Raw genomic sequence first — 15840 nt, forward strand, 5'->3', positions numbered from 1 at the left:
TAAAACAAACGAACTATTTCTTGTGCTTAACACTGTGATATACGCGAGCCAACGACAGAGGTGAATGTACGAGCCGATGGTAGAGAGTGGAAATACCCCTCTGCTCCAAATTTCATCATTTTTTTTTTAAATTCCCAACATTGATTTTCATCAACAACACTAGCATTAGATTCAAATGGAAAATAGTTTGAAGTATGAAGCGTTGCTTACTTTTTCAGAAATGAATATTATGTCTAATCATGATATGAAGAAAATTTGATATGGTTAATAGAGAGATCAAATTTTTTTTAAATCTCACCCTAAAATTAAAAATAAGAGGTATATATGAAAATAATATTTACTATCATACCTACCTTATTCACATTAGAAAACGAAACGAAGCGTTGCTTTTTAAATCTGAATATCACATTGTTTTCTGTGCTTGTAAAATAAAAATGCAAACATCTACAAGAGTTATCTTTCCATCTACAGGAGTTATCGTTTTTCAAAATATTTTTTCGTGGAAAAAAAAATTAATTAATTGATTGTAAAAAGTCTGGTTAGTCTGCATCTGAAATTTCTGTTAACAATTAAAAGAATTATATGTTAAGAGATAAAAATATCTCAATTTTAACAGTTTAAAGAAACTGAGTATGAATGTTTTAGGTAAACTATTATAAACTATTATAAGTAATTAATAAAATTATAAGCAATAGTAAATAGAAATCAATATTTGTAACATAGTTTGGATTAGAATGAGTTGACTGTGTAACGTCCTCATTATTAAACTCTGGTAAGACAATTCATTGGAATAATTTCCCCTGGCATACCCAACAAACTAGACAGTAATTCCTTAAGAATCAGCATTTGAAGTTTGATAAAATTATTTTGAAGAGTTTCTTTGAATCTGAGCTAAACACAAATTTTAAAAAAAAAATGAGGTCAAGGTAAAAGGATAGGTCAAGGTCAAAAACTGTTGATGCGGTTGAATAGCTCTCATCAATATGTATAAGCATATGGAGTTTCATAAAATATATTCAACGGTTTCTTTGAAACTGAGCTAAACACAAAGTGTGACGGAAGGACATTTCTATACTTTTTTCATATGCAGAACCTAGGTAACTGCAAAATAAAGGAACAATGAGGTCAAGGTCATTGGAAAGGTAGAAGTAAAAAATAATGACACACTACTCTCACCAATATACGGGGTCAAGGTCAGAAAATTTGGAGACAGTTGAATAGTTCTTATCAATTTGTATCTATAAAGTTTGAAGAAAATAAGTATCTTGAACAGTTAAAGTGAAACATAAATAAAAAATGAAGATTAGTGGAGTCAAGGTCATAGGGAAGGTAAAGGTCCGAAAATTTTAACACAATTAAATAGCTCCTACTATTCCTGGTATGTATCAATGTAAGAGTTTTGATAAAGAAATCTTGATGATTGTTTTGAACTGAGCTAAACACAAAATAGTGAATAATGTGACCAGGTTCACAGGGAAGGTCAAGGTTAGAAAAAAATGACACATTTGAATTTAAAACAATTAAATACAAATTAAGGAATAATAGGGTCAAAGTCAATAGTTGCTCTGAAACTGAGGAAAACACCAAATAAGGAATGGTGAGGTCAAGATCACTGTGAAGGTCAAAGGTCAAAATTATGCCACAGTTGAATAGCTCTCACCATTATGTATCAGTGTATGAATTTTGGTTATATCTTGAATAGTTTCTTTGAAACTGAGCTAAACGCGAAGTGTTACGATCGGGCAGACGGAAGGGTGAAAAGACAAAAGAATGGAAGATGGACATGACAAACACTATATGCCCCGGTCATATTCATGATGGGCATAAAAATGAACAACGTCTGAGTCAAATGCTTTTTTAAATCCAACTTTTCAGTCTCAGAATTTATGTTATTATATAGATTCTCAAGTCACCTTTAAGGATGCTATGACAAAGATTTTTTGTGTTTCTTTAAAATGCTGAACTATATTGTATCAATCTATTATAAACAAAACTGAATTGGTCTTGAAAATTTTCAGATATACCAATTATGAATTGCCGGATTAAGTTTTATGACTAAGGAATAAACAAAGATGTAAAGCGGACATAAGGTGTAACATATAATTACTGATCTATCTAGAGGTATAAGCTCATCTAACTAGGTAAATTGGTTGCTTTCTTTATCTAAACAAAAAAAAATTCTTCCAACATGTAATTTTCTAATTAACAACTTGCACCTTGATATTAGTTTCTTACAAATGTGAAACAAAATGTTCTATATGGAATTTAAGATCAGATAGGCATTTCTGCCTGCTCACACCCATATGAAAATGATTGAGGTATTGAATACGCTACATTTGAGCCAAACAGGCAGTATTTTCAATGCAAGTGTAACAGGAAAAGAAAATGTATGGCTAGACCGGGAATAGATGTCCATGGCCCAAACCATTACATTCCTTCCTTCTTAAATTGTGTTAGCCCTCGAAGACACAACCCAACTTCTTATTTGCCCCTCGAGGACACAACCCAACTTCTTATTTGCCCCTGGTAGGACTTTCACCTGCAAGTCCATGGGTGGTCAACGGCACCAAATTATGCAATAGGAAAGGAGAAAATGTATGGCTATACCCACTACTAAGCCAGAAATGTACTGAATTATTCCACACATTTATTTAAACTAGATTCACGCATAATTCATTTTATATCGAATTAGTTATGGATTATTTTACAGGTAGCAATAATATAAAATTGTTAGTTTAAACATTTTAACTCTGGGAAATGAAAATACTGTTTCTAACTTGAAACTATAATGCACACTAACATTATAACATCTCCGCAGCCTCCCCGAAAGCGGGAACAATAGGGACAGTACTTATCAGTAAATATCAGTACTTGTCTAAGTTTTTCAGCAGGGACAGTAAAACGGGTCAGTAATTGTCTAAGTTTATCAGCACCGACTAAGATTGTCAGCACTTTTCTAATTTTATCAGCACCGGCTATAAAAAGGTCAGTAATTGTCTAAGTTTTGCAGTCAAGAGAGAACTTTGGCAGTAATTGTCTAAGATTGTCAGTAAAAAATGGGAATGTCAGTAACATTTCTGGCTTAGTAGTGACCGGGAATCGAACCCAGGACCCCTGTATCACTAGTCAGGTGCTCTACAAATGAGTTACTAGTACCCAGGCCGATGTTCACGGCCCAAACCAAGAGTTATCTTTCTTTTTCTTTTCATCAAAACTTTATGAAGAAAAGGGGATGGCTCAGCTTTAAATAGAACTTCTATTTATTAGAAGACTGAGTATTGTCACTTTTCAATATGTATCATTAAAGAGACACAGTGAAAAAAAAAAAAAAAAACGGGAAAATTGACATAGAATTTTTGCATGGACCATGCAAATTTTGTTCAATTCTTGAAAGCATTAGGTTTCATAAAATTCAAAATGTTAACAACAAAATATTAAATTTGTTTACTCTCACGCTAAAAGGATTTCATGAACATCTGTGTCTAGTTTCAAAGAATTTAGAAGGAACCCTCCATCCTTAAAAACTCTACCCCTCATCTGCAATGATTCATGAAGCGTGTTTGAACCATGACTTTTGGACCACTGATTCTAATAAATTCAACCTTAACGATGTTGATGACCTAAAATGTTTGGACTTTGATGACTCAAGGTCATATCTCAAAACGACAAGGTCACTACACGTGTTGCTTAAATTGTGATAGAAATCCCGTTAAGTTAGCAATTCCTAACTGATGGTTAAAGTACAATGAATCCCTTACATGTCGTAAACCACTGCTTTAGAGATCTTTTAATATTGATTCCAGGACATGTCATCAAGGTCATATGTAGATGGTCAAGGTCATACGTTAACTCTACCTCTATATGCCAAAGTCTACCAATGTGTATACTCCCACCTCCTGCCTACCTCTTTTATTAAAAATTCTATCGCTTTTTTTCAAAAACCTTTTTTGGTTCACTTGGGTTGTCTATTTTGGAAGCCACATAAAATATCCTTAGTTTTTAAGATATTGCGCGTAACAAATGCCTTTTTCGAACCTAAGTTCAATCGCATCTTCTCGAGCCTTTCCTGCACAACTCTTCTGCTTGTCGGAAAGGCCCGAAAATGACTGGTGCACACATCAACATGATTACATTGGTTACGATAAATTTTGTAGATTATTTAACAGAATTAATGCATTTTCAGTATATAATCAATAGAGCCCCGCCCTAACACCAGAACCCCTGACCCTGGGGCCATGAAATTCACAATTTTGGAAGAGGCACTCTTGCTCATCATAACTATGTACTTAGTTACTTTATTTAATACCCAGGAACAGAGAAGAAGATTTTAAAAGAATTAATGTATTTTCACTATATAATCAATAGAGCCCCGCCCTAACACCAGAACCCCTGACCCTGGGGCCATCAATTTCACAATTTTGGCAGATGCACTCTTGCTCATCATAACTATGTGCTTGGTTAGTTTATTTAATACCCAGGAACAAAGAAGAAGATTTTCAAAGAATTAATGCATTTTCACAATATAATCAATAGAGCCCCCCCCCCCCCCCCCTTTTTCATCAGAACCCTTGACCCTGGGGCCATGGAAATCACAATTTTGAAAGAGGCAATCTTGCGTATCATAACAATGTACTTAGTTTGTTTAAATAATACCCAGGGGCAGAGAAGAAGATTTTCAAAGAATTAATGCATTTTCACTCTATAATCAATAGAACCCCGCCCTAACACCAGAACCCCTGACCCTGGGGCCATGAAATTCACAATTTTGTAAGAGGCACTCTTGCTCATTATAACTATGTACTTAGTTACTTTATTTAATACCCAGGAGCAGAGAAGAAGATTTTCAAAGAAATAATGCACTTTCACTATATGATCCATATAGCCCTACCCTAGCACCAGAACCCCTGACCCTGGGGTCATGAATTTCACAATTTTGGTAGAGGGCTCAAATGCTTATTACAATCATGCCAACAGTTTGACTGCTTGATGTCCAGGAGTAAAGAAGAAGATTTTTAAAGATTGCATTAATTTTGGTGGTTTTAGCCCCACCCCTCAGGCCCCAGGGGGCAGGGACCATGAAATTCACAATTTTTGTTCCCCTTCACCCATAGATGCTTTATGCCAAATTTGGTTGAAATTGGTTGAGCGGTTTCAGAGAAGAAGCTAAAAATGTTCAAATGTTAACGCACACCGCACGACGACGGACCAAAACGGATAGCAATAGGTCACCCGAGTGACTCAGGTGACCTAAAAACAGGTCAAAAATGTTGGTACCCAAAGAAAGGTCTTGTAACAAGGGATACACGTGAAATATAAAAGCCCTAGCACCAACAATTCAAAAATTATGTGCAAGGTTGAAGTTTTTACAATAGACAGACCAAAAACTATATGCCCCAAATCTTCGATTATGGGGGCATAAAAAGGGAATCAGCATTAATCTTATATGATTTTGCAACTAGTACTTTCAGTCATCGTGGGAAATACAAATTAGTGTAAAATTTTAACATTGGTAATTTTATGTTCATAACCTGTGACACAACCATTCAAGGAGTACAATCAATTTGACATCATGACCTTGGTTTGACCTAAATTTTCAAAAAAAAAAAAAAAAAAAAAAAAAAAAAAAGAAACTTGGCCATAGCTTTTGCAACTGAAGAGATAAGGCCTTCATATTTTTACACGTGCACTATTTGTGACAAATTATTCTGAAATGTCTGGTCACAAGTAATGCACTTCAATGTTCTATGACTTTTGACCCGATGACCTACCCTTGGAAGTTTGACTTTCTAAAATTTAATCTTGGCCTTAATCTTTGCCCCAGATTGCTTCAAAAATATAGTTTCTCTTTGGATGATTGACAGACAAGCCAAGACAGAAAAAATAGTTACTCACTGCACTCTAACCAATAAGAGCCCAAAAGTGGGAAACCACAATTTTCTGAATTTGCTTGTAATTACTGCAGTGGTCATTAGAGGCCATATTTATATCTTCTCAAATTTGAACTTAAACTGTGTGCAATTGTATGGTTTTAAGGTCTGAATCTCCCCTTTTTCATCATATATATGGTCAAGGTCATAAATGGCATCTATCTTTTTCAACCAAAAAAAAAAAAAAAAAAAAAAACCAAAACAAAACATCCAAATTAATTTTGCTTTAATATGTTCTATAATAATTTGAAGAAATTTCTTCACATATAATGTATTTGGCACATACTACATATATAATCAACTAAAGTTATACTTAAATTTTTCCATTTTTAACTGCATACTCTAACTGAATAATTAAATTAAAAAACAACATGCTAGCACCATACATATTGTCAACATTTGGAACTATAACAAATCAAAACTAACTCCTTCTAGACATCTGCAGGTTTGGGAATTTTGAATTTCTTTCTTGCTGATGGAGTTACTTTTGTGGGGATAGGAGACAGAGGAGAGGGGGATCCATAGGACATGAGTTGGGCCATCTTGGCCTGGTGTACGGAGTGCTGGGGGTGTGGACTAACATTCTCAGCCATTGACTTATGGTCAGCAGACTCTAACATTGAATTCTTCTGAAAGATAATAATCTCATTCATCATTTCATAGAATCTACTGTCCAATTTAAGGTACATGTATTATCCTATCTTATGTTACTTTTCTTGTTTAACTAGTCTAAAACAAGTTTCTTTAAATGATAATTTAATTTTAATTATCTTTTGGTATTGAATTTCAGTTTTTTTTTAAATGTTGTTCATTATAACAGTTTTAAAAACCTATAGTCCCCTCCGGTTTCACCGGTAGGGGACTAATAAAATACAATGAAACTTCTCTTAATCTCTATGTACATAGCATGTTTGGATTCCCTAACAAAAATTTACTACAGTAAATACTTTGTTACTTTGATTTACTCTGAATTTTTTACAATGAAACTCTTCTCTAGAACTATATTGAGATTTTGTAGCTTACCATTTCTTAAATTTAACAACAATGATGTCAATTTTGGAAATAAATGTGAATATACAAGTAATATTTCCATTTAATGCGCATGTATGAAATGTACAACATAAAATATAACAATCTGAAATCCCTAGTAAAATTATGTTGATTTAGTAAAAACTTTAATACTATAGTTATCTAAAGTCAATTTTAGTTAACTATAGTATTTTTTTTTGGGGGGGGGGGGGGGGTTAATTGGACAGGTTTTACTATAGTTTAACTATAGTTAACTATAGTATTTTTTGGGGGGTTAATTGGACAGGTTCCCTCAGACTATAAAACAGAAATCTGTCATTGCAGGAATTTTGTTAAGTATGAGACACTTACTGTTGGTGTATGCCCCAGTGTCATATTCCTCTTCTTCTCCAATAGTTCTGTCACCAGCTGCTGACCTCTCTCTATAAGAGTCTTCTCTCCTGAAGTCTTTATTCTCTCTGTCAGTACCTGGTAGGCATTCCTTTGAGTCGGCCCCTGGGGGGACTTGGTGAATACAGAAAACTCCAGACTGGCTTCTACTACAGGAAGGATTGAGGAACGGTAGGGAAACTTGTCCTGAATGTTACTTCCACAGAATAATGTCCCTACAGTGAGGGTAGTATTCATTCCAAAAGCCTGAAATAGGTTAACTTGCATACGATTGCCCAGAAATTTTTCCAAATGTCAAATCACATCTAACTTTGTCTAACATCAGTTTCAGATAAATTTACTAACTTATTTTTAAATTATCATACATGTTTTTCTACATACAACATTCACTTCTACACAAAACAGACCTTAAGCTACAAAATGCTACCAAAGCTATAATTACCTTGAGACCTCCCCAAAACTTTATTCCTATAATGTCTCCATTTTTGTCCATGCCATACAAAATTTCCTGATTCCTAAAATTAAGTTTTATTTTGCAATATAAAACTTTGCCTTTATGTACTGTACATATGTAGGACTCCAAAGTGCGATGGGACTCCAAAGTCCGATGGTCATGCCAATGTCAGATGGTCTGTGCCAAACCCCAATGGTTTGACATGCCAAAGTCTGATGGAGCGGAAAAACGATTGACAATTGTGATGTCATAGTACTACTGCGCCAAACTGCAATGCCGCGCCATGCCAAAGTCTTAAATATGTATAAATAAATATCATTATGTGAAAACTAACCCTGATCTCTCGGATAGGTGTGAAACCAACCCTAATCGCTCGAAAAGTGTGTAACAACTATAACCTAGATATCTTGGGTGGGTGCGAGACTAACCCTAGTCACTCGACTAGTGTGCGAGGACAAACCCTAAATCTCTCGGGTTGGCGTGAAGCAAGGACTAACCCAAATCAGTCGAGTGGTGTACAAGGACTAACCCTAATATCTCTGGTGGGTGCAAGCAATAAGCAAAATCGGTAAAATTGTATGCGAGGACGAATACTGAACTGATGGCTTTTGAATGCAGGACAACGGCATCAAGGATTGACATTGGAATATTGTGAGGTCATAAACGTTGATGGTTTCTCCGCACCATCATACTTTGGCATGTCAGACCATTGCACTTTAGCGCAGCGCGTCTCATAGGAAACAGGCCATCGGACTTCGGCGTGACCATCGGACTTTGGTGTCCATACCAACATCAAACCATCTGGGTTTGATGCAGACCATCGGGGTTTGGCGTCACCATCGGACTTTGGTGTCACCATCGGACTTTGGAGTCTTACATATATATGCGTATACTGGTAAATATTTTGTCATAAAATGAGAAAGGTTTCCTTACCTTTCATTTATTTCAGCTGCTTCAGTGCTAACAAGTAAGCACACAATATCTAGCTCTCCAAATATAGGCTGCCGCCTCTTCAAATCACATGCACACAGCACCTGCAACATACAGAAAATGAATACAAGAGGCCCATGGGCCTTGAATCGCTCTTCTGATAAACTGTACAACCTATCACTTCTATTTGAAGCCTCGAAGTATCCTGTATATTTACATAAACCCTTGAAATTCCAATTCACACTCTGAGAACCCAAGATGATTCTAAGCCAATTAGTACCTGAGAATTGCTCATGGTGACCTACTTATCACTTGTCATTCTCTGAGGACCCATCAACTAAGTTTGATGATTCTAAGCCAATTAATACCTAAAATATTTTTTAAAATTATAATCATAAAATTTTATAAGTAGGTCAAAGTGACCTACTTTTCAATTGTTTTACTCCAAGGACCCAAGATGCATCAACTGACAAAGTTTGATGATTCTAAGCCAATTAGTACCTGTTATATTTAATTAAAGCCATAAATTTTCAAAAGTAGGTCACTGTGACCTACTTTTCAGTTGCTGTACTCCGAGGACCAAAGATACATCGACTGACAAAGTTTGATGATTCTAGCCAATAAGTACCCAAAATATTTAATTACAGCCATAAATTTTCAAAAGTAGGTCACAGTGACCTACTTTTCAGTCAACCTACTCCGAGGACCAAAGATGCATCAACTGACAAATTTTGACGATTCTAAGCCAAATAATTCCTGAAAATATGAAATACAGCCATAAAATTTCAAAAGTAGGTCACCGTGACCTACTTTTCAGTTGTTGTACTCCGAGGACCCAAGATGCATCAACTGACAAAGTTTAATGATTCTAAGCCAATTAGTACCCGAAATATTTGATTAAAGCCATAAATTTTCAAAAGTAGGTCACCATGACCTACTTATCAGTTGTTGTACTCCGAGGACCCATGACGCATAAACTGACAAAGTTTTATGATTCTAAGCCAATTAGTACCCGAAATATTTTATTAAAGCCATAAATTTTCCAAAAGTAGGTAACAGTGACCTACTTTTTAGTCGACCTACTCCGAAGACCCATGACGCATCAACTGACAAAGTTTGATGATTCTAAGCCAATTAGTACCCGAAATATTTAATTAAAGCCATAAATTTTCAAAAGTAGGTCACGGTGACCTACTTTTTAGTCGATCTACTCTGAAGACCCAAGATGCATCAACTGACAAAGTTTGATGATTCTAAGCCAATTAGTACCCGAAATATTTAATTAACGCCATAAATTTTCAAAAGTAGGTCACTGTGACCTACTTTTTAGTCGACCTTCTCCGAAGACCCAAGATGCATCAACTGACAAAGTTTGATGATTCTAAGCCAATTAGTACCTGAAATATTTAATTATAGTCATATAAATTGAAAAGTAGGTCAAGGTGACCTACTTTTCAGTTGAACTTTTTTGAGGACCCAAGATGCATCAACTTACAAAGTATTATGATCATAGGACTTAAAATGTCCAAATTATGCCTCTAAAATGCTTTGAAATCGAATGCCTGCAAAGTTCAAAAAGTAGGTCACTGTGACCTACTTTTTAATAATTATGTTTTTTGGCCCCAAGATGCCATCATCTTACAAGATTTAATGATTCTTAGCCTCCCCGTATTCGAATTAATGACCTTAATTGTTTTAAAAAAGATTAGCCATAAAATTCAAAAAGTAGGTCAAGGTGACCTACTTTTTAGTTGACGTACTTTGAGGACCCAAGATGCATCAACTGACAAAGTTTGATGATCATAGGCCTTAAATTGTTCAAAATATGCCTCTAAATCATTTTGAAAAAGAATGGCCGCAAAATTTAAAAAGTAGGTCACCGTGACCTACTTTTGAGTCAACATGATATGAGGTCCTTAGATGCACCAACTGACAAGATTTGATGATCCTAGTCCTTATAGTAAGCAAAATATCAACATTTTAATAAAATGTAATTTTTGGTCAACTTTGAAGTGACCTTGAGACCACGCCCTTTGCCCCAGGGTAAATCCCCGTGCAAATTTTAATCTACAACATATCCTCATCCTTTTATATAAGTTTGGTGATAATCTGCCCAGTGGTTCTTGAGAAGAAGATTTTTTAGCAACCAGTACTTTTGTTTCTATTTTCCTAATTATCTCCCCTTGTTAAAGGGTCACAACCCCAGTTTTAGTACAAAAGGGAGCCCTTGGGCCAAGGATACCCTGTGACAAATTTGACAATAATTGGCCAAGGGGTTCTTGACTTATGGCCCATATTCTAAAAAGTTTACGCACACCGCACAAATGGCCATAGCATTAGCTCTTTGAGCCTTTGGCTCAGAAGAGCTAACAAAATGTACTGTAAATCACTTTTCATTCGCGAGATCATTATTTTCGCATTATTACGCGAGACGGTCTGCTCATGAATATGTCATTCTCGCATAAATTTTGGTAAGTATAGATTACTGTATGTGTACTTAAAAAAGCCGGCTTCAAATTTTAGCAGCTTTGGCACAGACAATGATGCGCTAATTCATGAATACCACTAAGAAATCATTTATAAAACAATATACGGCACGGACATGTATAGCATTAATTCAGGATTTCGCAAACAACTCCATACCCAGTGATTGCACTAAATTTTGAATACACAAATTTATGTACTCGTACAGTATATTCAACAATATCCAGAATTCATGAAAATTTTGTTTCACTTATAAATACCAAATACATATCTCGTGAAAATAAGGTGTCGCGAAAATTTGGTGATCTAGAGTATATGGCATCTTTCACCTTAGAAAAGTAATCATTTATTGGTGAGTTAAACACAGAACTTACCTCTCTGGGTTCAAACACCATGTCTAGAAGATTCTCGTCTACACCAAGAGGTAAGAATTTAGTTTGTCTGTTAGCTGTAAGTTGTACACTGTATTGACTGAACTTGGTTCTATAAAATAAAGCTATATCTAAGGTACGTTCAGAAAGAAATCAATCTAAAATCACCCATGAAAAAATTCTAACAATGACTCTGTAAAACATAATCAATCCACTTAAGTTTTATTTTTTCCAGGTGTTAATGTTGTAAAAGCGCCCAACCTAATATATACTGACTAGCACAAATAAAAGGTGCGCTGTACTTGGAGTTTTAAGTCTTTCTATGTAAGTTTTCTTTGTTACTACAAGTATAAAGCTAACCTTGATTGAGAGGCTGACAGAGAGAGTATCTTGTATCGCTGTCCCTCTTTCAGCTCCATCACTTCCTGTCCTGGGCGCCACACAGAGATTATTGTTGCTGAATAATTTGAAAGTTTCTATATGTAAAATCTACTGAGATTTAAATGAGAAAATGCTTCAAAAATTGAATACTTTATTGTTCCACCATAAACTTACATATTTTGAAATCCACATCTTTTTTTGACAGTCCTACAACTCTAAGCTTTAACAAAGGAACCACATTTCTGCTTTTCCCATCCTGAAATATAATTGTGTACTTTACTATGGGTCCATTCTTGTTGCTGGATACCTTCCAAAGTATTTTTTCTTAAGTTGTACTCTTTCACAAAATAAACTATAAAATTATAATGTTTTTTTAAATATTGTAAATGTATTTTATTTGGTGTGCATAAAATTTGGCAGAAATTGATATTTCAACAAGTTAACATAGATTTGATTTAGAGCTTCCTGAATGTGCTTTATATGAGTATATATACACAAGACATTTAGCAATGTACTTGATATGTGGAAGCCTTTTCTGTGAAATAGAATACATGGCCAAAGATAATACAGTACAAAATACATGTATAATCCAGCTGGGCAGCACTGCTTACAGTGAATCTTAATATACAATAAACATACAATAAACATACAGTAAAACTCGGTTAAACCGAAGTCCTAGGGACCTGTGAAATTACTTCGTTATATCCGTAAATTGTTATATCCATATAAGGAATTCGTTAAATTTATATAGCTGGGGATCCAAGAAAACTTCGCTATATCTGTTAATTCGCTATATCCGTGTTCATACTAAACGAGTTTTACTGTAACTAAAAAACCCTCTACAGAATCTTTCCATAAACAATTATTTAATAAAGTGACTAGTATACCCCTTGTTCATCATTCCATGCTTTTTGGAACTCATTCTGTAGTCGCTGAAGTTTCCTCTGATGAAGTTCTTGTTTGTAGTCCATTAATGATCTCAGCTGTGAATCACTCAAGTACCCCTGAAATGGTATCAAACCACACCTAGTGAAATAAGAATACTAATTTGCTGTTCTATATTCTGAGGTTTTGCAGGGGAAATATATTTTCAGGTGTCAAGATTAAAACTACAAAGATACATTTTCTATGAAATATGAATCTTCACTGAAATGTTAAATCACTGCAGAGAGAGAGAGAGAGAGAGAGAGAGAGAGAGAGAGAGAGTTGGTCATCTAAGATACATCCTTATTCACAACTCTGACAGAACTTACTTTGGACTTCAGTTAAATGGCTGTTCCTACAAACACCCCGCACTACTTTTCATACTCACTTCTATAATGTCAGGTCTCTTGGCTGTTCTGAGAGCCTCCCACACTTCTTGTCCACACTGTAAATCCTCTATTTCACCCTTACTCCACTGTCTTTTCACGGCACAGCTCTCTGGCAAAATGAATACAAAATGTCAGCTGACATACACTATATAGAATTCATATTTCTGACGCAGTTGCAAAAGCCTAGTGATTAGGCACTCTTATTTTGTGACTGGAATGTCCTGGTTTGATTTTTATTCTAGGCACCACTTCGAACCTAGACTTTTAACGTGGATAGTGATGTTAACTTGCCAATGCAAGGGATTAGAAGTGACATTCACTGACAGGTCTTTAGGATATGACCTTTAAAAGAAGGACCCATGTCATAGTAGGTGTTGGCATGATAAAGAAACCTTATTGCTACATCCTTAAGCATCTACATATAGGTCAAAATTAGTGACACATCACCTATAGCTGCTTACGTTTCTACATGAAAAATTCTTGAATGAAATGTAAAAAAGCATACAATAAAAACAATCATTACATGTATGTTTATTTATAGAATTCAGATTTGTTTAAACTTTGAAACAATACTACCTTCATAATCTTCTTTATCAAATTTGTTCTCTATTTTCCTGTACAATGTTTCCTTGGCTTCTTGTTCTTGTTTCTGATGAAGTTGACTGAATTTTTCCTCAGCCTGAGCTGTTCTAAAAATAGAACCTCCTCCTGGCAATTTCTCCATGTACTACAAAACAGAACATCAAATGTATACCAATATCACTGGCTCTGCATCATTTGATTACTTCAAATGCAAATTTTAATCATTAAAACAAATTAATTCTTCATGAAAAACATAAAAGTTATTTATTTTCATATAAAATTCAGGATATTGTTATGTACCAAAGAATTAAAGCATTCTAATTCCCTTGCATACACATGTAAATATTGTCCATAAAAAAAATTGTAAACCTTTTCACATACCATTAAAGGATATTTTCTTCCCAATATTACATCAATGCATCCCACCATTCCTCCCTCCCCATTGGTTTCTGACAATGGGACACAGAGGGGACGGGGATCCATCTGAAACCCCAGCATGGTGTCCCAGGGGACAGGCCTTGTGGAATTGAAATTGATCTTCAACTGAAGAGAAGCTGGTGCCTATAACAGTTCATAACAGGGTTCAGGTAATGTACAACAGTTCATAACAAGGTTCAGGTAATGTACAACAGTTCATAACAAGGTTCAGATAATGTACAACAGTTTATAACAAGGTTCAGGTAATGTACAACAGTTCATAACAAGGTTCAGGTAATGTACAACAGTTCATAACAAGGTTCAGGTAATGTACAACAGTTCATAACAAGGTTCAGGTAATGTACAACAGGTTCAATAGAAATCTTTACACAGATGTACACATGCTGACAGGGTTGGACATTAATGTCTGTTTGCTTGTCTGATAGTAGTGAAAATTTTTCATGGACAAGTGATATTGCTGGGAACTTATCCAATTGGACAGTGATTTTTTCTGTGAGAAATTCTTTTATAAAAAGTTGAAAATAAAAAAACTAAAACCTGTTGTCAACTTTTTATTGAAAGTTCAAGTCAAAAGTGTGCAGTCTGTAAACAGCTTACTTCAATCCCGATAGTAATAATGAATTTAGATCCTGACCGTTAAACTCAAATGTGATCAAACTTCACTATGGAGATTTCCCTATGAAGTTTGGGTTTTTGGCATTGGGTAAGAAAGTGATAACAAATGAAGACAAAGGTATGAAAGAGTTGGAGAAAAAAGCAAATAAATGTTTGATGTTGAACCTATTTCTTTTTGTTGCTATTTTTCTATAATTTTTAATTTAGCATTAACTACTTATCTAGAAGAAGATTATGTAATTAAGTTTCATAATTTGCTATATGTGTCAAAATAAAACTAGAACTGTCCAAAAGGGACAAATACCCCCCGCTGGGTTTTTCAGAGAAGGTACCAAATCACTAATGTTTTCTAGATGTGAGAGGTGTTCACAATTTGCTTAAACATTTAGAGTGAAAATTTAATTACTCATTATATTTTTTTTAATGAATGAAACTAAGGTGCAGCCTAATAAAACATCAATACTAGTAATTTTTATTACATTGAAAAAATAGTTTGCAACTATCTGTCATCTTTGTGAGACATGACACTCTGCAAATTGATTGTTGAAAAAAAAATACCATAATTAATTATACAAAATCAAATTGATCTTCATACCTTTATATCAAAATCATTATAAAAATAGAAGGCTGTTTCCAGTAACTATGTGTTTTGACAGACATAAATTACAATTAAGAGACTTAGACAACAGAGATCTTTATTTCTTTCTGCCCAATTCCCAGGAGATATAGATAAGACCTGCTTGATCAGAGATGCCCTAACAGCTTCCCACACTGAACTCATTAATTAATCTTTAACTGGATGCATGTCCACTCATTACTCCCAAGGGACAAATGGATTTACACTATCTGCTGTGTAATGTAAAAACTGTTTTTAATACTTTGTGATTTTTTTTTACTTCTAATGAGTAGTTTTAAGCTGTAGTTCA

At 34.7% G+C, this 15840-nt stretch overlaps 1 protein-coding gene across 1 annotated transcript in view; it reads right to left on the reverse strand.

Moving 5' to 3' along the window:
- Nucleotides 1-6209: 6209 nt before the first annotated feature.
- Nucleotides 6210-15840, reverse strand: part of LOC133182514 (breast cancer type 2 susceptibility protein-like) — a gene marked incomplete at its 5' end in the record, with an annotated part of 41937 nt that continues 32306 nt past the window's right edge. The window contains 11 exons of the mRNA XM_061317359.1: nucleotides 6210-6556; nucleotides 7308-7592; nucleotides 7789-7861; nucleotides 8734-8834; nucleotides 11589-11697; nucleotides 11946-12042; nucleotides 12141-12222; nucleotides 12854-12970; nucleotides 13279-13388; nucleotides 13856-14006; nucleotides 14243-14422. Of these exons, the coding sequence (XP_061173343.1) occupies nucleotides 6359-6556; nucleotides 7308-7592; nucleotides 7789-7861; nucleotides 8734-8834; nucleotides 11589-11697; nucleotides 11946-12042; nucleotides 12141-12222; nucleotides 12854-12970; nucleotides 13279-13388; nucleotides 13856-14006; nucleotides 14243-14422 (1503 nt within the window). The remainder of the gene's footprint in view (nucleotides 6557-7307; nucleotides 7593-7788; nucleotides 7862-8733; nucleotides 8835-11588; nucleotides 11698-11945; nucleotides 12043-12140; nucleotides 12223-12853; nucleotides 12971-13278; nucleotides 13389-13855; nucleotides 14007-14242; nucleotides 14423-15840) is intronic.

Source organism: Saccostrea echinata, unplaced genomic scaffold (genome assembly GCF_033153115.1).
Source record: "Saccostrea echinata isolate AGI-Se365-2 ecotype Australia unplaced genomic scaffold, CSIRO_AGI_Sech_v1 ptg000009l, whole genome shotgun sequence".
Lineage (NCBI taxonomy): Eukaryota > Metazoa > Mollusca > Bivalvia > Ostreida > Ostreidae > Saccostrea > Saccostrea echinata.